This window comes from Heteronotia binoei, chromosome 1 (assembly GCF_032191835.1).
Source record: "Heteronotia binoei isolate CCM8104 ecotype False Entrance Well chromosome 1, APGP_CSIRO_Hbin_v1, whole genome shotgun sequence".
NCBI lineage: Eukaryota > Metazoa > Chordata > Lepidosauria > Squamata > Gekkonidae > Heteronotia > Heteronotia binoei.
Genome location: NC_083223.1, coordinates 264,198,236 through 264,221,815, shown reverse-complemented (window position 1 = coordinate 264,221,815; position 23,580 = coordinate 264,198,236). Strand labels below are relative to the sequence as shown.

Genomic DNA, 23,580 nt, shown 5'->3' with positions numbered 1-23,580 from the left:
CAGATGTGTTGCAAAGTTTTTAGAAGAAGCTTATAAAATCAAAATTGAAACACACCAGTAGTTTTTAACAAACAAAAAGACGCCTGTTTTCTTTTGGCATTTTATATTTGGCATGCTGTTACTATTTACTATCTTAGAATCTCCTGCTTTATATTCTTATTTATATGTATCAGATTTATGCATATATGTACTGACAACTATATGCAATTATTAATGTTTTTAATGCCAATAAAGGTGGATGGATGGATGGCTTTTTTGGAGCAGGAATTCCTTTGCATATTAGGCCACACCCCTCCGATGTAGCCAATCCTCCAAGAGCTTACAGTAGGCCCTATAAGAAGAGCCCTGTAAGCTCTTGGGAGGATTGGCTACATCAGGGGTGTGTGGCTTAATATGCAAAGCAGTTCCTGTTACAAAAATAGCACTGTATGTATGTATGTACGTAGGTACATACGCACGTGTGTACGTATGTATGTATGTATGTATGTCAATAATCGTGGCCTCCAGCATCAAGGACCTCAGATTTCACCATTGGCTGCCTTCCCTCCTCTATGCCACGGAAAGAAATTCAGTTTTTATTTCATATACCCAGCCACAAAGAAAAAGAATTGTAGATTTAACCCTGCCCTTTTCTCTGAATCAGACTCAAAGCGGCTTACAATCTCCCATATCTCCTCCCCCCACAACAGACACCCTGTGAGGTGGGTGGGGCTGAGAGAGCTCTGACAGAAGCTGCCCTTTCAAGGACAACTCCTGCGAGAGCTATGGCTGACCCAAGGCCATCCCAGCAGGTGCAAGTGGAGGAGTGGGGTATCAAACCCGGTTCTCCCAGATAAGAGTCCGCACACTTAACCACTACACCAAACTGGCTCTCTTCACCAAACAGTCACAACAAGAAGCAGCTGGGGAACATACTTGTAATTCGCACTGCCCGGTCATTTCGGAAATCCTCCGTGTCCGGCTCGTCCAGGTCCTCCAGGAAGTTGTATTCAGGGTCATCGTCATCATCAGCCTCATCTGTGAAAATTAAAAAAAAATCTATTCTTAACTGGGACTAAAGGAGAAGTTTCCTCCCCTCCCTCAGTGCCCTTGTCTCACTAGATCTGTGAGCTGAAGACAAACTTCTCATGAAAAGGAAAAAGAGGTGGGCCAAACAGGTACATAGCAGGGGTGGCCGAACTGATTCTGGGGAGCCACATGTGGCCCTTTCACACATATAGTGTGGCTCTTGAAGCCCTGTTGGCCAGCTTGGAGAAGGCATTTGTCTCTTCAAATCACCTCCCCAAGTCAAACCATCTGGCAGTTTGGAGAAGGCATCTAAAGTTAAAGTTGCTTTCTTTCCACCTCTCCCTCCCTCCTCCCATCGATTTGCCTGCCTGCCTTCCTTCCTTGCAGCTTTCAAACATCTGATGTTCTTGTCTTGCAGCTCTCAAACATCTGACATTTATTCTAGGTGGCTCATATGTTAAGCAAGTTTGGCAAACCCTGGTCCATAGAATCAGAGTTGGAAGGAACCTCCAGGATCATGTAGTCTAACCCCCCCACCCCCGCACAATGGAAGGAATTCACAAATATGTTGAGCAGCCCAAGCTAGCCTGACCTCATCAGATCATAGAATCATAGAATTGGAAGGGACCTCTAGAGTCATCTAGTCCAACCCCCTGCACAATGCAGGAAACTCACAAACACTTCCCCCTAAATTCACAGGATCTTCATTGCTGTATTGGAAGCTAAACAGTCAGCGCTGGTTAGAACTTGGATGGGAGACTACCAAGGAAGTCCTGGGTCACTATGCCGAGGCAGGCAATGACAAACCTCCTCGGAGTATCTCTTGCCTCGGAATCCCTCACAGAGGTTGTCCTCAGTCAGCCACAACTTGACATCGCTTTCCATCCATTCGTTTTTTTCACCCATTTGAACAGCATGACGTTAGCCGGAGCTTGTCGGAGCTCAGAAACTAAAACGGGTTGAACCTGGCTTGTACTTGGATGGGAGACCACCAAGGAAGACCAGGGTTGAAGAAGAAGTCGCAGCCAGATCACCCTCACGTACTTCTCGGTCTTTTGGCTAAGCTCTCGCAGCTCTCAAACATCTGACATTTATTCTAGGTGGCTCTTATGTTAAGCAAGTTTGGCGAACCCTGGTCCATGGAATCATAGAGTTGGAAGGAACCTCCAGGCGTCGTATCTGGGGACTACAGATGACCCTTACTATTCACTTCCTTCCTATCGCATTCTATGATGCGGCAAACATCGTGTGTAGCATCTGGGGGCTGCACATGATCCTTATGTGGAATTCACTGCCACAGGAGGTGGTGGCAGCCACAAGTATGGCCACCTTCAAGAGGGGTTTAGATAAAAATATGGAGCAGAGGTCCATCAATGGCTATTAGCCACAGTTTGTGTGTATATATAACTTTTTTTTGCCACTGTGTGACACAGAGTGTTGGACTGGATGGGCCGTTGGCCTGATCCAACATGGCTTCTCTTATGTTCTTATGTTCTTATTATTCACTTCCTCGTTATTTTCACCTTTGAAGCAACAAACATTAGCTAAAAAAGATGATGACGACAACATTGGATTTATACCCTGCCTTGGCTCTGAGTCTCAGAGTGGCTCACAACCTCCTTTACTTTCCTCCCCCCACAACAGACCTGTGAGGTAGGTGGGTCTGAGAGGGCTCTCACAACAGCTGCCCTTTTAAGGACAGCTCTGCGAGAGCTATGGCTGACCCAAGGCCATTCCAGCAGCCGCAAGTGCAGGAGTGGGTTCTCCTAGATAAGAGTCCGTGTACTTAACCACTACACCAAACTGGCTCAAACTGGTTCCTTACTGAGCAGAGGTAGGCAATGGCAAGCCACCTTGGAATGTCTCTAGCCTTGAACATGAAGGGTTGCCATAAGCTATTTGTGATTGGACAGCACTTTTTAAAAAATTATTACTATCATCATCATCGTCTTATTATTATTATTATTATATTGAACAAATACGCCAAACGAATCTTGCTCCCTTTAATTCCCCTTCTGATAACCAGCGATCTGCGCAAACACCAGACACACCAAATCAAATGACGCCCCCTCCCCCCCCCCCCCCCCCCCCCCACTCAGCAATCGCTTCCTTGCCTTCATTTCCCACGTCATCATTCATAAGGCCACTGAGCCACCTCTTCCACTCTTCGTCTTCTGCCGTGTTGGGGTCATACATGTCAGGGGTGATATCCGGGGCACGGAGCTCCGCCTCCAGCTGGCCGAGGGGCACGTCCTTCAGGGGCCTCTTGGAGCGAGTGCGGAAGGCGATCAAGCTATCTTCCAAAGGCTGGGGAGGAAGTGGTACAAAAGAGAAAGAGGAAAGCAGCGTCAGGGCTCGAACTGGGATCTGCTGTGGATCCAAAACGGCTCCCTGCTCTGACAGCACAGCTGGCCAGAGGAGGGAACTCCAGCTGGGACATAAGAGAAGTCAGGCCAATGGCCCTTCCAGTCCTGCCCTTTGTGTCCCACAGTGGCCAAAACCCAGGTCCACCAGCCAGGCCAGAGCTGCAGAAGCCCTCCCACTGTGTCCCCCCAAGCACCAAGAAGACAGAGTATCACTGCCCCAGACAGAGTCTTCCCTCTATACCTTGCGGCTAAGAGCCACTGATGGACCTCTGTTCCGTATGTTTATCCAATCAAGAACAGGTCCTGGACTAAGAAGTCAAGAGAGACAACACTGCAGTCACCTTATGCTGCCTGCCCAGAAGTTTTCTATTGGTTTGTTAAAGACCAAGAGTGCTGCTGCTGCTGCATACATGTTTGCTTTTTAAGAGTCAAACTGCCCCCTGCTTCAATTGAAAGGTATTTAAAATCTTCATTATCAACTAGTTTTCTAACACGGGAGGGTTGGTGCTTGTTTTAGCACACCGAAAGCTCCTAGAAAAGTCAGCAAAAGCAGGGTAGAGCTAGATCTGAGTCCAGGAGTGCCTTAGAGACAGGTAAGCTTTTCGGGGTATAAAAGAGCTAAAGGGCAAAATGCTCTAAGTGCCACTTGGATGCCGCTGACTGACCTAGCTCCCTTCATCGGACGTGAGCAGGAATGGAGACCTCTGAGTCTTTGAAAGAGAATTTCAACTCTCAAAAGCTAAGATCAGGAGTGGTCAAACTTGCTTAACATTAGGGCCAGATAGAATAAATGTCAGAAGTCCGAGAGAGACAAAGCATGAACAAACATCACACAAAGTTTTATTAAAACTCTGAATACTTTCTTTGCATAGAAAGATAAAATACGTATATATATATATATATATATATATATATATATATATATATATATATATATATATATATATATATATATATATATGCACTCCACGACACAACCACGCTAGAGGGAGACTTTTTTTAAATAAAAACAAAAGCAGGGAATAACAGTCTCCATGAAACCAGTACAGGGAAAGGATAGGAAATTAGTTTTTGGCACCAGCGGGAGAAGTAAACACACGTGCCATATAAATCACTGACCACCATTTGCATCATTAGGCATCTCTCTTTGCTTTGACTCCAAGTAAATACAGCTCCTACAAGAGCTATGAAACTTAGGGAGAACCCTGCACCACCCTCTTTAATACCGTCCCTCCTTCCTGTGGCTCCCTTTGCCACATGTTCAAGACTTCACTGTTAACAGGCGCTCGGGGAAAGGAACAGGCATTACCTGGTAGGAGTCCATGCAGACCGGACTGGACGCCAGCTCTTCGTCCACCGCATGAAGATTCTCCATGAAGGTGCAGTCCTTGCTCTGCTTGGGCTTGGGAGGAGGAGGGGGCCCCATCGGTACAACTTCGGCACTGATGTGCCGCTGAAGGGGAGGTACAGAGGCCTTCTCTGCCTGCAAGAGGGGAAGAAATGGCGGGGGGGGGGGGGGGCTCATCAACCACCAGATCGGAGAATCTGGCCCAGGCAGAGGGAACAAGAAGGCTGGCTATGTTGCTTTTTTTTTTTTTAACTGGCTTTTAATGTCTAAGAAGGGTGGGGTGACTTTGGTAACTCTTGTTCTTCTTTGTGTAAAGAGAATGTATTGATTTATTCCATATTTTCCCCAGGGATGTATTAAGAAGAAGACTGCAGATTTATACCCCACCCTTCTCTCTGAATCAGAGACTCAGAGCGGCTTACAATCTCCTTTATCTTCTTCCCCCACAACAGACACCCTGTGAGGTGGGTGGGGCTGAGAGGACTCTCACAGCAGCTGCCCTTTCAAGGACAACTCTGTGTGATCTATGGCTGACCCAAGACCATTCCAGCAGGTGCAAGTGGAGGAGTGGGGAATCAAACCCGGTTCTCCCAGATAAGAGTCCGCACAATTTAACCGCTACACCAAACTGGCTATTAAGAAATAGTTGTTTAAAATATGAACCTCACACTGAAGACTTGAACATATATGAACATATGAAGCTGCCTTATACTGAATCAGACCTTTGGTCCATCAAAGTCAGTATTGTCTTCTCAGACTGGCAGCGGCTCTCCAGGGTCTCAAGCTGAGGGTTTTTTTTCACACCTATTTGCCTGGACCCTTTTTTGGAGATGCCGGGGATTGAACCTGGGACCTTCTGCTTCCCAAGCAGATGCTCTACCACTGAGCCACTGTCCCTCCCCACTTCATTATATTCATGTACATAAATTCATGCCCTAACCTGGATGGCCCAGCCTAACCTCATCTTGTCGATCTCAGAAGCTAAACAGGGTCAGCCTTGCTTAGTGCTTAGATGGGAAGTACAGGGTCGCTACGCAGAGGCAAGCAGTGCAAATCAACTCTCTTCATCTCTGCCTCAATGCGGATCGCCCAGGCTAGCCTGACTGGGGAGGGACGGTGGCTCAGTGGCAGAGCATCTGCTTGGTAAGCAGAAGGTCCCAGGTTCAATCCCCGGCATCTCCAACTAAAAAGGGTCCAGGCAAGTAGGCGTGAAAAACCTCAGCCTGAGGCCCTGGAGAGCCGCTGCCGGTCTGAGTAGACAATACTGACTTTGATGGACCGAGGGTCTGATTCAGTAAAAGGCAGCTTCATAGGTTCATCTCATCAGATCTTGGAAGCTCCGTTAGGGTTGGCTCTTGGAGGGGAGGACTTGGATGAGAGACAGCCAAGGAAGTCCAGGGTTGCTCTGCAGAGATGGGCAACGGCAAACCACCTCTTTTCGTCTCTGTCCTGCTGTGGATGGACCCAGGCTAGCCCGATCTCATCAGAATCCAGAAGCTAAGCAGGATCGGCCCTGGTAAGTACTTGGATGAGGAACAACTGAGGAAGCCCAGGGTTGCTATGCAGAGGCAAGCAATGGCAAGCCGCCTCTGTTTCTCTCTTGCCCTGGAAACCCTGCGCGATCGCCGTAAGTACTCAGCTGGGAGACGGCCAAGGAAGTCCAGGGCCATTATGCAGGGCTTTTTTTTTTATAGCAGGAGCTTCTTTGCATATTAGGCAGCACCAGGGGTGGAATTCTAGCAGGAGTTCTTTGAATATTAGGTCCCACACCCCTGATGTAGCCAATCTTCTAAGGGCTTATAAGAGCCTTCAAGCTCTTGGGAGGATTGGCTACATCAGGGGTGTGTGGCCTAATAGGCAAAGAACTCCTGCTAGAATTCCACCCCTGGGTCACACACCCCTGATGCAGCCAACTCTCCTGGAGCTTACAGTAGGCCCCGCACTAAGAGCCCTGTAAGCTCTTGGGAGGACTGGCTACATCAGGGGTGTGTGGCCTAATATGCAAAGGGGTTCCTGCTACAAAAAAAAAAAGCCCTGTCACTGTGTAGAGTTAGACAATGGATAACCACCTTTGTTTCCAACTTGCCCCGGAAAACCCGAGGGGGGGGTCACCGTAAGTCAGCTATGATTTGATGGCACTTCTACCACCCAAATAAATTCACACGATTTGGGAGGGACAGGGACAAGATGTAGGCTCACAGGGTTCTCGTTTCCTTCCCTTCCTCCATTTCCGGGCTGCTCTGACCAGTGTGCCGTGAGCTTCACACTGAACAACCGACACTTATCACAACCCTCCAAAGCCAATCTTCAAACCGCAGCTTGTGACCTCCTAAGCACCAGGACCTGAGAAACAGGACGCTTACCACATGTCTCGTAGCCCCGAAAAAGAGAGGCCCTTACCTCTGACGTCACCCCTCCCTCCTCATCCACTTCCACTGCATCAGACGACTGCCTGGTTCGGGGCCACTTGAGCCCGTGCGGAGACGAGGCTCCTTCCACATCACTCTCCAACAAGCTCTGCCAAGCAAAATGAGAAGAGTAAGGAAATAAAGCAGGAGGTAGGGGAGGGTACTGAAAAGCATCCTCTTACCTGCACATTCACCTTCAGCACAGTGAACGAAGTTGACCTAGCCAAGCAAGAATCATGCTGAGATGGACGAAGAAGGGACCCTTCAACCAAAAGTCCAAAACAGACAAAGGACGTACATTCCCTCTCATTTACTCCCAGCACTGGACTGAGGTTCACTGTCAAGCGACACAACATAGGGAGCTAATGACAAGCAGCAGGGCCTTTTTAGTAGTGTCACCTATTTAATGTTAATTTGAGGTTAATTTACTGTTAGCTGCCCTGAGCCTGTTTGGAGGGAGGGAGGGAGGGAAAGTTAGAGGCTTGCTCACTGGAAGGACGGCGATTGGACTAGACCAGGGGTGGCCAAACTTGCTTAATGTAAGAGCCACATAGAATAAATGTCAGATGTTTGAGAGCCATAAGGCACGAACACCAGATGTTTGAGAGCTATAATGCATGAATGTTAGATGTTTGAGAGCCAGGAAGGAAGGAAGGAAGGAAGGAAGGAAGGAAGGAAGGAAGGAAGGAAGGAAGGAAGGAAGGAAGGAAGGAAGGAAGGAAGGCCCATAAGTTCTTGTATTGTGAGAAAGGGAGAAAAGTACTTCTTTCTCTACTTTCTCCATCCCATGCATTATCTTGTAAACCTCTATCATGTCACCCCGCAGTCGACGTTTCTCCAAGCTAAAGAGCCCCAAGCATTTTAACCTTTCTTCATAGGGAAAGTGTTCCAACCCTTTAATCATTCTAGTTGCCCTTTTCTGAACTTTTTCCAATGCTATAATATCCTTTTGGAGGTGCGGTGACCAGAATTGCACACAGTATTCCAAATGAGACCACACCATCGATTTATACAGGGGCATTACTAGAAATCCTTGTCTAAATTGAATTACCGAGTGTCCTCTGAAACCTTCTCCAGCACTTTACTATCCTTCTGCGTGAGTTGGTCAGGGTCTGAGTGGTATCAATGAAGCTGTGCTAAGTGATGTTAACCAGCTGAAGTTGTACCAACTGCTGAACTGTGGCTTCTGGCTGTATTATTGTTGGAGTTATGATCCTCTGCTTTTATGTATCATGTTTACGAGATTTTAAATGTGTTGTGTTTAACTGGAGATGTTTTATTTATTTATTGTCATTGTAATGGTTTAATGTTGTAAGCCGCCCTGAGCCCACCTTGCAGGATAGGGCAGAGTATAAGTCTCAAATTACATTAAATTAAATTAAAGTGCCCATATTTTGTTATCTGCCTTGGGGGCCCTGAGGCTCAGTGCGAAAGGCAGGCTATGGATTAAGAATTCTCCTCTCTCTATTTAAAGCTAAAACAGCAACAAGGAAAGCGACGGGGGAGGAAGCGTGGCTCTAAAGTGTGAACGTGTCTAATTTGAGCATCCAAACCCAGCAGCTGAAGACAAACAGCACAGATGGCCGACAGCGGTCCAAACAGCTACAGAAAACCTGGAAAATTTTTACCTCCTCCGCTGTCTCATCCTCTTCCTCCTCCTCTGGCTGATACTCTTCATCCGAGGAATCGTCTTCCTCAAGGGGAATGTCCACAAACTGGGGCGGCTGCAGAAGGAAGATACCGACCGAGGTCAGAGGAGGAGGCAAGATAACGAAAAGGCAAATACGGTGGAACGAACGGGGGGAGGCATCTGGGCAAGAGATGGCTGACGGGAAGCCAGCGAGGGTGAACACGTGAAGCTGCCTTATACCAAATCAGATTCTTGGTCCATCGAAGTCAATACTGCCTACTCAGACTGGCTGCAGCTCTCCAGGAGTTCAGAAAAAAAAGCCCTTCACATCACCTGCCACCTGGCCCTTACAAGTGGAGATGCTGGGGATTGAACCTGGGGCTTTCTGCATATCAAGCAGATGCTCTACCACGGAGCCACAGACGGCAGGGCCAGATTAACAATTAGGCCAACTAGGCACTGGCCTATGGGCCCCCCACACCTTTAGGGGCCCTGGGCTGGCTTTCCCCCCCAGTTTTCCCCCTGCTTGCAGCCCTCCCAGCCTGCACGCACAGCCAGCAACTGAGCTGCTCTTTGCCCGACTTGTCTGCTGTTGGCGCTGGCGCCAAGTTTGCCTCTTTCTGCTTCTCCCCCGTGGCTTTCTCAAAGGGGCTTTGGAGAAGGTGCCTGCAGGCCACGGTGGGGGCTGCAGGTGGCGGGGTGGGCGCTCCGACTCAGAGATAATTTGCAGTGGGGCCCCTGAGATTTTGACTGCCTAGGGGCCTCCACAGGGTTTAATCCGGCACTGACAGACGGGGGCTGTTCTACTGATGCCAGGGAGTGAAACAAGGCCTCTGAATACCACAAAGGCACATGAACCTTCCCAATAACATACCAATTTCGGGTTGCCAGGTCCCCCCTGCCACTGTTGTCAAATCCAGGTAGGGAAATTCCTGGAGACTTGGCAATCCATGGGAGGACAGGTGGGGTACAATACCCATAGAGTCCACCCATTTTCTCCACAGTCTCTGTAGACTGGAGATTAACTGTAAACCTGAGAGATCCCCAGGCCTTGCTTGGAGGGCTGGCATCCCCTAAAATCACTGCCTCTCTCTGCTCCTCATTAGTTAGCTACATCCCAAACTTGGAAGGTGGCAACTACATCATGAACTAGAACAGGGGTGGCCAACGGTAGCTCTTCAGATGTTTTTGCCTACAACTCCCATCAGCCCCAGCCATTGGCCATGCTGGCTGGGGCTGATGGGAGTTGTAGGCAAAAAGCATCTAGAGAGCTACCCTTGGCCACACCTGAACTAGAACACATGTCAGCTCCGGGACTATCCTGAATGAAAGAAGGCTTCCAGTGTAAGTCAGAAAGCTGGCTTTATTGATCGACAGAAACAGTAGCAATACACATCTGTGTCAGAACTGGCTCACCTTTGGGGGGGTGGCCGGAACTTATACCTCATCTGGGGCCTTTATGCAGCCCGCCAAAAGTACACTGCAAAAAAAGCCGGCACAAAGCAGACAATCTGGTTCCCACCAACACCTTGAGTTCCTTAAACATTAAACAGTGTTAGCTGTCTCTGAGATGAGATAAAGCAGCCTTGCAACAGCGGCTTCCCTCTCCTCCCAGGGTAGAAACGGATACTTGTGATTGTTACAGTGGACAGAGTGAAGCCAGAGTGAAGCAGGCACAGAGACCCTCCCCCGTTCATACGACACAAAAGTGTTTCAGTATACAGAAATATAAAAATGGCAAGGCCCCATGGCAAAATTCCCAAACATTGAAGTGTCTCAAACAGATATTTAAAACAAAGCAAGTGTCTGGTCCTCATGAATCACCAGGATAGGGGGGGGGGGTGTTCAAGGAAACTATGAGCGCAGGCCCTCCACGTCCCAGCAAGGTATAGCTACTCCCCCCAGAAGGTCTCAAAAATAAACTACCCAGCAGCATGACAAGCACACGCTTGACCTAACCAATCCTATTCGCCACCTCTAGAACAGGGGTCCCAAACCCAATGCTCATGAGCACCATGGCACCTGCTGGCACCTTTCCTGGCACCCGCCAAGTGTTTTCAGAAAGCGGAATTAAATCTCATCAGCGATAATTAAATTTCTTTGATTAAATTTCTAGGCGCCAGGACAGCCTGGCACCTGGGATTTGACCCGCCCTGCTCTGTAGACATGCCAACCGTAATGCCCATTCACTAGCCGGAATCACCTTGATTTCATTTGCCTTCTTGATTGGGGAAATGTTCCATGTAGGGATTACCTGAGGAAACAAAAACCATCATAAGCATGACCAGAAGAAGCAAACAGAGGCGGCAGAGGAGTTTATCAGAGATGTTGCACCCGAGTTCAGAGCTCTCCGAAGGCTCCAAAAAAAATCTGCTCTCTTATCCAAAAAATTAGGGACAACAGGATTACGGAATGCGGCATCCAATGTTCCCTCTAAACTGAGTTAGTGTGTGAGCTAGCTCACACATTTTTTTAATTCCCAACTAAAGTATCTTAATGGGAAAAAAATCAGAAAACACAAGGAAGGGCATAAACAATAAGATTTTTTTAAAAATCCATCAGCGCAGGATACAAAATACAGTAGACCTAAGATTACCAAAACCACAATTTGTCTAATTCTTTTGGAACTTCATCCGGTACAAATATTCCAGTATAGGGAACCAAACAGTTTCAAAATTGAATGTGGGAGTATTGAGATTCGACTTCAGAGAGGCTGCCAATGATCTTAGCCATAGCACATAGGCTCAGCTTGCTCACAGATTTTAAACCTCCGGCTCGCACATCTTTGTCTTAGTTTATGAAGGACGGCCTTTATGCAGGAATTCACATCTTTAAATGCCAGAAGCTCACAAAGCAGAATTTTTGCTCACAAGACTCCACGGCTTAGGAGGAGTATCGGTGGCAACAGAATCACACAACTCAAAACTGACGCCTCCCTTATACTTTCCTTAGAACAAGGGGTTAGACCAGATTAGGGAGATCTGACAACTTGGCAAACCCTGAGCCAAAGTTTCCTGTAACGACTGATGCCAGAGAAAGACACAAATGGTGCGGAGGTTGTAGCAACTGAACTTTATAGCAGGCCATTCTTGTCTTTCTTTCTTTTTTGGAGGGGGGGGGGGGTCCTGCACTGGATAAGAGAATCCCACTGAGTCTCTTCCAGCTACCCAGCTGCCATTTCCATAATTGGTTCCTTCTTCCCCATTCCAGCAAAGGAATCTATTAGAAGAGGGTGTGAAGCTGCCTTATACTGACTCAGGACCTTGGTCCATCAAGGTCATTCTTGTCAACTCAGGATGGCAGCTGCTCTCCAGGGTCTCAGGTGGAGGTCTTTCCCATCATCTGCTGTCTGGTCCTTTCAGGGATGCCGGGAATTGAACCTGGGACCTTCTGCATGTAGAGCAGAAAGGTGCCAGTGAGCCACAGCTCCTTCTAAGACCAGCAGTGGCTCAGGCAGAGGCCTTTCCAATCAGCTACGCCCTGCTCCTTTGAACCGGAGATGCTGGGGATCGAACTGGGGACCTTCCGCATGCCAAGCAGGGGGTTTAGCGCTGAGCCACAGCCTTAGGATTAACTTCAGGGAAAGCAAGCGGCAACAAAGTAAAGAGCAGCAGGGAAAACAAACTATGTACAGGAAATAAATATATCCCCCCTAAAAAATTTTTAGAGACTCTGTATTAATTTCTTGAACACTGAGAGAGATCAAATCACACAGTAAAAAACACGTAAGGAACACTATTTTTCCTGTGGAGCCACATCATCATAGAGGAGTGTCGGAGTCCACCCAGAGTGACTGGAAAAGCGCAAAGACCGGTTGTGAACGTGGACTTTACGCAGAAAAGGACTGCTTCTTCTCTGTAGTGGAACCTTCCCCCATGAAAGAAACTGTTTTTTTACTGTGTGATTCGGTATCTCTTAAGTGTTCAAGAAACTGACACAGGGTCTATAAAAACGTTTTGGAATATATTTATTTCCTGTACACGGTTTATTGTTTTTCCTGCGATGCAGACACTTTTCTCCAAGGCGTTCCTTTTCGAATTAGGAAAAGGAGCTCCCTGCAGACTCTTTGTGCATCCTCAAATTAACCAAGAAGCCCCCCCCCCCTCTTTTCGCAGGTCAGAGCAGGACACACAGCGACTTACCACTCCTTTCTCCACGACTTCCTTCAGCTTGGATCGAGTCATCTTTGGCTCCTGGAGCGCAGAAAGAAGAGGGGGAAGCCCGTTAAAAGTTTGCACTGCAGGAAGTTCACCCAGGTGGTCTGCGTTCTTTGTCATCTGAGATTCTCTTATTATGGGAGGGGGACCGGGAGACTCACAAACATGGGGATGTCCTCCGTTTCGCTGATAGCAGCTTTCATCATGGCCACGACGTGTTCATTCGTGATCACTTCCTGCAGGAACACACATGGGGGGTGGGGGGAAGAATGGTTTCAGCCATCTTTAGGCCTGTAGCAAAAACGAATGCTTTTTAACTGCCAAATAATGGGACCCAAGTCAAACAAGGACTGTCAACAGGGAAACAGACCAAAAGGGTCTGTGGGTGATTCCACATACTTTGACCCTACCCAGCATAGATTACCGTAACATGCTCTACACGGAGCCGCGATTGAAGAGAGCTCATAGTCAGTGCAGAGCGGTGTCTAAATTCAGCTTCTTTGAATACATTCTACCAGGGGTGGGCAAACTGTGGCTCTCAAAGCCCCCACAGCCCCATCAGCCAGCTGAGAGATGGTATTTCTCTCTTTAAATCACTTCTCCAAGCCAAGCCAGGCTGCAGCTTGGAGAATGCACTTAAAGTTAAAAGTTGTTTTCTTAAGTTGCTCTCTTTCCACCTCTCCCTCCCCCATCTATTTGCCTGCCTGCCTTCCTTCCTTCCAACATCTGACATTCATGCCTTGTGGCCCCCAAACATCTGACCTGCACTCTTTGTGGCTCTTACGTAAAGCAAGTCTGGTCACTCCTGCATTACACCCATTCTGTACCAGCTTCAATGGCTTCCAATCCGCTTTCTGGCTCGGTTCACAAAGTGCTGGTTTTCTAAAGCCCACGGGTGTTTGGGACCTGGATCTCTCTCACGTAAACCGAATCCTACTTTGCACCTCCATTGCCAACACCTCTCAGGGGTGGCTTTCTCTTTTTTTGGGAGGGGACACACACTTATTTGAGTGAAACAGCTCAGGTCATCAGGACAGGCCCCACTCAGTGTCTCTTCCTCATCCAAGGTGGGGCAGGTTGTGTCACTAGCAGCAACTATGGGCCCAGGTTTCCCCTTTGACTCTTCCTTCCACGCAGCCACTGGCCGGGACCAATCGGCCCCTGCAGGGCTGCCAAGTAAAGCAATCCACCAACAGCACTTGGTCTTCTGGTCAGCGGTATCAACAGAACGCAAAAATGATGCTGTGCCCACCATCCTGAAGACCATGAACAAGACTCAAATGTAACCAATGGATCAGGCTAATAAATCACCACTTGCCTGGTCCCCTGTGGCGACCACGAGTTGCCTCTAGGCAGGGGTGGCCAAACTGTGGCTCAGGAGCCACGTGTGGCTCTTTCACACGTATTGTGTGGCTCCTGAAGCCCCCGCTGTCTGGTCAGCCGGCTTAGAGAAGACATTTGTCTCTTTAAATCACTTCTCCAAGCCAAGCCAGCTGGCAGTTTGGAGAATGCATTTAAAGTTATAGTTGCTTTCTTTCCACTTCTCTTTCCCTCCCTCCCAGCTCTCAAACAACTGACATTCATGTCTTGTGGCTCTCAAACATCTGACATTTATTTATCTTATGTTAAGCAAGTTTGGCCACCCTTGCCTCTAGGTAACCAAGCGGAGAAGATTTTGAGAACTGGACATGATCTGTCTTCCACCCTGCCCCGCCCCGCCCCCTTTCCCAGCTCATCAATGTTCTACAAATGACTATCACAGGTGCTGGGGGGATGGCAGGGCAGTGAATTCTGCTGCTTCCACAGCATTTTTATGCACAAGGCTGCAATGAACACTGAGTTCCCTTGCAGTCTGAAAGCACCTGGATTTTGGTCACTGTTGGCGTGTTCACACTACACTAAATAATACGTTTTACATTTCTGCTATTCTTACACAGTAAAATCTGGATGCAAAATGCGTTATATGGTATAGCGTGAATGCACCATGTGTTGACACAGAGAGTTGGGCTGGATGGGCCACTGGCCTGATCCAACATAGCTTCTCGTATTTTCGTATTAAGGCCCTAATAAAAGGCTCCAGCGACCCCATTTCCTACTTACGTGGAGGATGTTCCGCACATTGACGGCTGTCAGGTTATGCTGTTTTGCCCCGTCTTCCAAAGTCCGGTCCAGGGTGTCGTCCAGCCTGAGGTCGCAAGCCAAGGGGGCTTTCTCCTCCTCCTCTTCTTCCTCTGGGCCTTTCCCCTCCCGCTTCCGTTTAGCAGCCCTCCTCCTCTTCTTCTTCCCTCCTTCTTCTTGCTCTTCTGCAAACAAGGCACCAATCACCCCCACTCCACAAGGAACCACAATGCCAAAACTTGGCTAAATGCTTCTTTTGAACCAGCCCATGAGGGGGAACGTTCACCCAAGCTCAGGGTGGCTTCTACAGGCTGTGAAAATGGACCTTAGTGAACATAAAGGTAAAGGTAGTCCCCTGTGCAAGCACCAGGCGTTTCCGACTCTGGGGTGGTTGCTTTCACAACGTTTTCACAGCAGACTTTTTACAGGGTGGTTTGCCATTGCCTTCTCCGGTCATTACACTTTCCCCCCAGCAAGCTGGGGACTCATTTTACCGACTTCAAAAGGATGGAAGGCTGAGTCGATCTGGAGCCAGCTACCTGAACCAGCTTTCGCTGGGATCAAACTCAGGTTGTGAGCGTATCTACTGCCTTTCCAGCAAACGGTACCCAAAATTATGTAGGGGAGAAAAAAAAAACCAGAGGGGATGAAACCTTTTTAAAGTTTACAAATCCCTGAGCCTTCGGTGCGTGTGTTGTAATGGAAAGACGCCTGTTCAGCAACCTTCAACTATGATTTTTGGCTATAAGCCACCCTGCCTGGCCTGACTTATGAGCTATTTTGTTATTCCTTGAGGACACCAAAAAGGACATTTTGTTTCAACTGTGGATCCTCTCTCAAGGATGAAGGCTAGAAAGGTTTGATTATTATGGGAAGCTACTGAGGCCAAGTTTATATACCTGAAGTGTGGTCTGAGCTGATGCAGAAGGAGAGAAAGGACAAACTACTGGAGGGAAAAAGAAGAGGGGAGTGAAGTTCTGGCTGCTGTGTAGTCCTAAGAGTAACTAGACATGCCTCTCTAACTCAAATCTTTTTCATCAGTGGAATATGTATTCAACAAGGAATGTTTTCCCCAATTTACTAGTGGAGTAGAGGAACAGCTCAAGTCACTGAGGGAATAATCTTTCCAAGAGTCAAAACTCCCTTTGTTTCTGAAAGAACAAACTCTGAACTCTCTAGCGCAGGGGTGTCAAACTCATTTGTTATGAGGACCAGATCTGACATAAATGAGACCTGGCCGGGCCATGTGTGTCATGAAATGTAATGCCAAGTAGCAGAGACACGGACAAACACAACTAAGTATTTTTAAAAACCTTAAAATGAAACATGCTTAAAACATTAGCACTTGTTGGTCTTAATGGTGCTTTCTTTGTAACTCTCCTGTGTGATCCAGTGAACTGGGCAAAGGAAGCTCTGGCTCTTTCCTTCCTTCCCCAGGGGACTGGGGAACCTCAGCCAATAGAAGGAAGAGAGGCTTGGCTCAGTAGCTCTGCTGTGTGACTGAGAGAGCCTGGCAAAGCAAGCTATCCCCCCTCTTCCTCCCCCAGACAGGAGCATCAGCCAACAGAGAAAATACAGGCCTTGCTTCGTAGCTCTGCTATGGGATTGAGCAAGCCTGGCAAAGCAAGCTGAGATACAGAAGGAAAGAGAGACAGAGAAGGAAGTTGATGGCAGCCAGTTGCTCAGAAGCCTGATAGGAGTCCTTCAGGGGCCTGATGCGGCTCCCAAGCCACATGTTTGACACCCCTGCTCTAAAGCTCATAACCTGCAACTCTGGTTGGTTTCTAAGGTGCTACTGGATTCCAATCTAGCTGCTGTACTTCAGACCAACATGGCTGTCAGATAACTGAGCCTCCCTCCCTCCAATTGTCCGCTGTGTTCCAAAGCACAGACAAAAGTAAGAGGGCACAGAAGAGGCTTCCAACGGGGACTCGATTCTAGGTTGCGCACTTCCAGCACTCACCCAATGGGATAAAGAGCCCCATCTCTTCAGCTTCCTCCTCGGCCTCTGGAAGCAACTCACTGCCCTGCGTGATCTTCAAAGTTTTTGCATTAGAGGCGGAATCCCCCTCCTCACACTCAGGCCCTGGCTTTGGTGAAAGATCACCAGCTGGAACCAAGAGATGAGACATTCGCTGTAATCCCAGTTATGACAAGTGGCACAGAGAGAGATGTGAAAGCCCCAGAAGGTAGGGAAATGTTCCTCCATGCACACCCGAGGACTTTTGGGAAAACTGGAACGTTTAGCAAAGCATGAAAAAAAAAATCCTATAACATATTTTGCCTCTCAGAATAAAATGCTTCTTGAGACAAGGTTCTTCGACTCACAAAATGTATAGGATGGGGAAAGTATCAGGACTTCTAAAATCATTCCAGCAGAAAATGTTAAGGGATTTCTGATGATACTGGGGGCGGGGGCGGGATCCCATATGAATTTTTTTTCCCTTTCCTAATGAGAACAATTGTGGCTTAGAAAGCTTTTCTCATTTCAAATGAACAGGATGAAAAAGTCTAGGAACTTCCTCAGCTTTCTCAATGGAAGAATTGGGAAACTTGGGGGAAGACAAAAAGACATGAACAACATTTTCAAGATTGTTTTGTTTGTTCGAATGTAAATCATTTTGGAGCAATATGGTATAATGCATTTTGTAACACTACATTAAAGACTTCAGTGTTTTTCAGCGTTGTAAAGTTTAGCATAACCTTCAAATACGATGGCAGTCCTATTTACTGTGTCTGTATAAAATAGGTAATATCCAAACACCCTATTGCTTTTCATTTACTACAGAATTTTTCTATCTTCAGCTTTCGTTTTCCCTTCTCTAAGATGGCAAAAAATAAAGATACACATGCAATAGTAGCACATGGCGCAATAGCTTCTCTTTCTTAATTACTAGGTATATTTGCTAATTTTTCTTAGAGCAAACAAAGACATTTACACTTCTAAATTCTATAAATAAGCCAAACAGTACAATCTTATATGCTAAGTTATGTGATGCATTTTATCTTGTTACTCAGAACATTTCGGTTTAATAGGAAAGCAAGTACTGTATATATTTCAATCTGCCCCCACTTTCCAGTTCATTCCAAAAATATATGGGAAAATAATTATTATTTTTCCGTGACTTTAAAACTTCTGGAAATTTTATATTCCTAAGCACAAAGGTGCTTTCATTTGTTTATTTTATTTATTTAAAATATTAGCCACCTTCTGCCTTGCAGAACTCAACGTGGCTTATGATGTAAGTAAAACGATTTAAAAAAAAAACCAACCTTTAAAACCACAATTTGAAATCTTAATTTTCTTTATCTGCCAATAAACTAATCAAATGCAGTCCTAAAGAAAACTGCCCTCAACTGCCTTCTTGGACTGAAAATGAGGGGACCAGTGACACCTTTCTGGAGACGTTGTTCCATAATCATAGGGCTGCCACCAAAAAGGCCCTCTCTAATATGCCCCAGGATGCTCTGGGGCATAAACTTTCCAGTTTCATCTTCAATTTCTTTCCAATTTCATCTACAAACTTTCCAGTTTCGTCTACTATTTCTTTCCCACCTATTGTAAAAATTATGATGATACTGGATTTATATTCTACCCTATATTCTGAATCTCAGAGTGGTCACAATCTCCTTTACCTACCCCCACAACAGACACCTTGTGAGGTGGGTGGGGCTGAGAGAGCTCTCACAGCAGTTGCCCTTTCAAGGACAGAGTCTCAGAGCAACCTACAATTTCCTTTACCTTCCCCCCCCCCGCCCCCCCAACAACAGACACCCTGTGAGGTAGGTGGGGCTAAGAGAGCTCTTACAGCAGCTGCCGTTCCAAGGACAACTTCTATAAAAGCTATGGCTGACCGAGGTCATTCCAGCAGGTGCAAGAGGAGGAGTGGGGAATCAAACCCGGTTGTCCCAGATAAGAGTCCTCGCACTTAACCACTACACCAAACTGGCTTTCAAATGGAAGATGAATACAATATCGCTTGAGGACACAACACAAAAATCCGGGATTTATTATTTCTGGGTCACTCGATCAGTTCTTTGCATACATCACTCACTTACCTTCATGGCCCAGTTGCGGCTCCTCCTCCTCCATGACAAAGTCGGACACTGCGTTTGAATCCTGGCTCGTTTCACTTTTCTGCAGGCAGGCATTTGGCCCTGGCCTGGAGAAGACCTTCTCCGCTTTCGACAAAGCCTCTGTCGACTCCCTGCAGCCGTTCTGAGCAGCAGTTCTAGATGGAACCTCTGCTATTTCACCGCCAGGCGCTTCTAACTCAGACAAGCCCCTGTCAGGTCCCGGCAGAGTCGGTGCCGGTAAATAGGCGGGCCTGTCGGCAGATGGGCTGAGCCGAGCCCTCCTTTCGGTCAAGGCAGCTTCCTCGTCTTGCTGCGTCGGGCCCTGGAACTGGTGACTCTCGCTTGAGGAAGACATCTCCATTGCAACAGGCTGGGCGTCCGCGGAGGGACCCGTCTCCCCCTCGGAAGAATCGACCGGGATGGCTCTCCTCTTCTTGCATGGCAACATCTTGGGGAAGAGGGGCATCCTGACTAAAGCGTCCAGAATGCCATTCTGCAATGACAGGGCACGGATTGTATTGCGCTGGAACCAATCCATGGCGCAAAACCAAAAGAGCCTGAAGGACCCCAGGGAATGTTCCCTCTAAGCTGCAGAGTCTTGGGAGCAAACATTCTACTTGGTGAGCTACTGGCATGAAAGTTCATCATCATCATCAGCCTTTATTGGCATAAAAAAGATCAGTTATATAGAGTAAAAGGATGACCAGTGGCATTAAAGTTGTGAGCTACTGCATAAATTATTGTGCTCTGGGGCAGTGTTCCCTCTAAGCTGAGTTAGTGCGAACTAGCTCACAATTCTTTAGCCTCCAGCTCACACATTTTTGTCTCAGCTCAGGAAAAATGGCCCTAGGGCACAATAGTTGATGCAGTCGCTCACAACTTTCATGCCAGGAGCTCACAAAGTAAAATTTTTGCTCACAACACTCCACAGCTAAGAGGGAACATTGCTCTGGGGCCATTTTTCCTGAGCTAAGACAAAAATGAACATATGAAGCTGCCTTATACTGAATCAGACCCTGGGTCCATCAAAATCAGTATTGTCTACTCAGACTGGCAGCAGCTCTCCAGGGTCTCAAGCTGAGGTTTTTCACACCTATTTGCCTGCACCCTTTTAGTTGGAGATGCCAGGGATTGAACCTGGGACCTTCTGCTTACCAAGCAGATGCTCTACCACTGAGCCACTGTCCCTCCCCAAATGTGTGAGCTGGAGGCTAAAAATCTGTGAGCTAGCTCAGGCTAACTCAGCTTAGGGGGAACACTGGCCCCAGGATACCTAGAGGACTGACCTAGAGTACCCTTTGCCCTTCCCCTCACAGAAACAGCTTAACTTCTCTGCCTTGCTTCAGGGCTGGCCTAACTCCCACCCCATTCTTTGTCAGAACATCAAATCTCCTCCCACAATTACCTGCATCCTCCACCTTCCCATAACACAGATTGGCCAAATTGGGGCTTAGGACTTCTTGTGTGGCTCTTGAAACCCCCATCGTTCTGTCAGCCAGCTTGGAGAAGGCATTTCTCTCTTTAAATCGCTTCTCCGAGTCAAGCCAGCTGGCAGCTTGGAGAGTGCATTTAAAGTTAAAGTTGCTTTCTTCCCACCTCTCCCTCCCCATCTATTTGCCTTCCTTCCTGTCTTGCAGCTCTCAAATGTCTGGCGTTTATTCTATGTGGCTCTTAACGATAAGCAAGTTTGGCCACCCCTGCCATAACACATCCCCATATCTTCAGCAGGCCACTAACCACGCCGACAAGACTGCGGTTTGCTTCCCTCTGGCACTTGTTTTAACCCCGCCCTTCCTCCAAAGAGCTGGTATGGCTCTACCCTCTTCTGTTTTATGCTCACAACAACCCTGGGAGGTAGGTTAGGTGGAGAAAAGGCCAAAATTCAGCCAACACCTGAACAAGGATTTGAATCCTGGCCTCCCAAGTTCTAACCGGAGTTTGGACAAACCTGCTTAATGTAAGAGCCACGCAGAATAAATGTCAGATGTTTGAAAGCCATGAGGGAGGGAGGGAAACAGACAGACAGGTAGATGAGGGAGGAGGGAAAGAGAGGAAAGAAAGCAACTAAATCCATTCTCCAAGCCACAGGCTGGCTTCGCTCGGAGAAGTTATTTAAACAGAGAAATGCCTTCTCCAAGACAGCCAACGGGGTAGTGGTGGCTTCGAGAGCCACACAAGAGGTGTGAAAGAGCCACAGGTGGCTCCCAAGCCGCAGTTGGGCCACGCCTGTGCTAGCCTGACACCATAGCCACTGCACCACAGTGTTTCCTGCTGTGGCCATTCCAACCAATAACTGAGTAATATCAATATGCAGCATTAGAAAACAGCTGGTACTTCAACCCTGCACACATTTTCCTCACCTTTCCCTATCCTACCTGACTCTTTCACCACATACACAGAGCTACTAGCAGTCCACAATGACAATAACTATTACCGATAATAGTAGAAAAGAGCAAGAGTTCAGGAGCACCCTAAAAAACTAACAAAATTTGTGGCAGGAGATGAGCCAAGCCAGCCAGAATTGCATTCCTGTGCGTTCCAGTTTGGTGTAGTGGTTAAGTGCGCGGACTCTTATCTGGGAGAACCGGGTTTGATTCCCCACTCCTCCACTTGCAGTTGCTGGAATGGCCTTGGGTCAGCTATGGCTGTGGCAGAGGTTGTCCTTGAAAGGGCAGCTGCTGTGAGAGCTCTCTCAGCCCCGCCCACCTCACAGGGTGTCTGTTGTGGGGGGAGAAGATTTAGTAGATTGTAAGCTGCTCTGATTCAGAGAGAAGGGCAGGGTATAAATCTGCAGTCTTTTTCTTCCTGCTCAAAAAAGCCCTGGCATTTGAACCATTTCTAAGCTTGTGTTTGAGCACCTCACATGCTGCCATTTTTGTTTTTATTATAACCAGAGGCCTGTCTGGTTTGGAGACAGCCTGAGTCCCCACTCAGTCTTTCTCCTCACTCTCCCATTCAATGAAGAGTTGGAATTATACCTTGCCCTTCACTCGGAGTCTCAGTGTGGATGACAATCTTCCTCTCCCTACAACAGACAACCTGTGAGGCAGGTGGGGCTGAGAGAGCTCTGAAAGAACTGCTCTTGAGAGAACCGCTCTGAAAGAACTGGGACTGACTCAAGGTCACCCAACTAGCTGCATGTGGAGAAGTGTGGAATCAAACCCAGTTTAGAGTTTGTCCCTCTTAACCACTACACCATGCTGGCTCTACCAACTTTGGCAGTGGTGGCGAACCTATGGCACGGGTGCCAGAGCGGCACTCGGAGCCCTCTCTGCGGGCACACGTGCTCCCTTGCCCCTCCCCGCCCATGCACAAGGCTCTGGAGTCATATCTCATTGAAGCTCCTCCTCTCCCCAAACTGACGCTCCTTCCCCCAAATCTCCAGGTATTTCCCAACCCAAACCTTGCAACCCTAACTGGGCCTCCTTCAGAGAGACAACAGGGCACTCCAAGCTTTTTGAGCTCGTGGGCACCTTTGGAATTCTGACATGGGGGTGGGTGCAACCACAATGCAGCCCCCAAGCACAACGCACAGAGGAAAATTCCTTGCAGGTGTTCCTGCAGTTTTAGGGAGGGGGTTAGATGGTACCCACTAGGGCAGGGGTGGCCAAACTTGCTTAACGTAAGAGCCACAGAGAATAAATGTCAGATGTATGAGAGAAGGAAGGATGGAAGGAAAATAGGTGTGGAGGGAGAGTTGGAAAGAAAGCAACTTGAACTTTAAATGCATTCTCCAAGCCACTGGCTGGCTTGGCTTGAAGAAGTGGTTTAAAGAGACAAATGCCTTCTCTGGTGAGGGCTTCAAAAGCCACACGATGTGTGTGAAAGAGCCATATGTGGCTCCCAAGCCACAGTTTGGCCACCCCTGCACTAGAGAGATGGGTATAATGCAGCTTTCATGTGGCCAAGACCTGGTTGCATATCAAATTTCAAAACTGTTGTGGCATGGTCCAAGCCGAAGGGAAGAAGAGAGCATGGGTGTGTGGGAATGGGGGAGGGGAGGAGAAATCAGGGCCTTGAATCAAGCACTTTTTTTGAAGGGATGTGGGTTTATTACAGGAAATGTTGGATCCCACTAATCTGGCAGAAACAGCAGTCAGAATCGCCTCTGGTTTAGGAGTGGAAAGGGAGGAACTGCAGGCTTCCTTGCTTTCAAATACAATGCTTCTGATAGCAGTATCTGAGCAGAGCTCTTTCAAGCTACAGGGACCATAAGGAAAATTGTTGATAAGCTGTTTTGAACTGTTGCACTGCTGTTCTGGTTTTCCAGAGCATCCTTGACAAGTGTTTGTCCAGCCGCTGCTTAACGACTGCCAGTGACGGGGTCGATTGCACTGCTGAACAACTCTTACTGTTAAACAGTTTTTCCTATGCCAGTCCTCTCCTCTGCTGCCAGCAGGAACAGCTCCCTGCCCTCCTCTAAGTGGCAGCCCTTCTAATACTTCAAAAGAGCAATCATGTCTCCCCC

The 23,580-nt window shown here is 47.8% G+C and overlaps 1 protein-coding gene across 1 annotated transcript in view; it reads right to left on the bottom strand.

Annotated features, from left to right (window-relative positions):
* LOC132581383 (GON-4-like protein) overlaps nucleotides 1-23,580 on the bottom strand; it is an 87,334-nt gene that overhangs the window by 52,633 nt on the left and 11,121 nt on the right. Inside the window, exons 2-12 of the mRNA XM_060252653.1 lie at nucleotides 19,095-19,605; nucleotides 16,999-17,145; nucleotides 15,018-15,220; nucleotides 13,079-13,153; nucleotides 12,903-12,953; nucleotides 10,964-11,014; nucleotides 8,759-8,854; nucleotides 7,123-7,239; nucleotides 4,684-4,857; nucleotides 3,123-3,315; nucleotides 916-1,017 (exon numbers count right to left, since the gene is read on the bottom strand). Of these exons, the coding sequence (XP_060108636.1) occupies nucleotides 916-1,017; nucleotides 3,123-3,315; nucleotides 4,684-4,857; nucleotides 7,123-7,239; nucleotides 8,759-8,854; nucleotides 10,964-11,014; nucleotides 12,903-12,953; nucleotides 13,079-13,153; nucleotides 15,018-15,220; nucleotides 16,999-17,145; nucleotides 19,095-19,578 (1,693 nt within the window). The 5' untranslated portion in view covers nucleotides 19,579-19,605. The remainder of the gene's footprint in view (nucleotides 1-915; nucleotides 1,018-3,122; nucleotides 3,316-4,683; nucleotides 4,858-7,122; nucleotides 7,240-8,758; nucleotides 8,855-10,963; nucleotides 11,015-12,902; nucleotides 12,954-13,078; nucleotides 13,154-15,017; nucleotides 15,221-16,998; nucleotides 17,146-19,094; nucleotides 19,606-23,580) is intronic.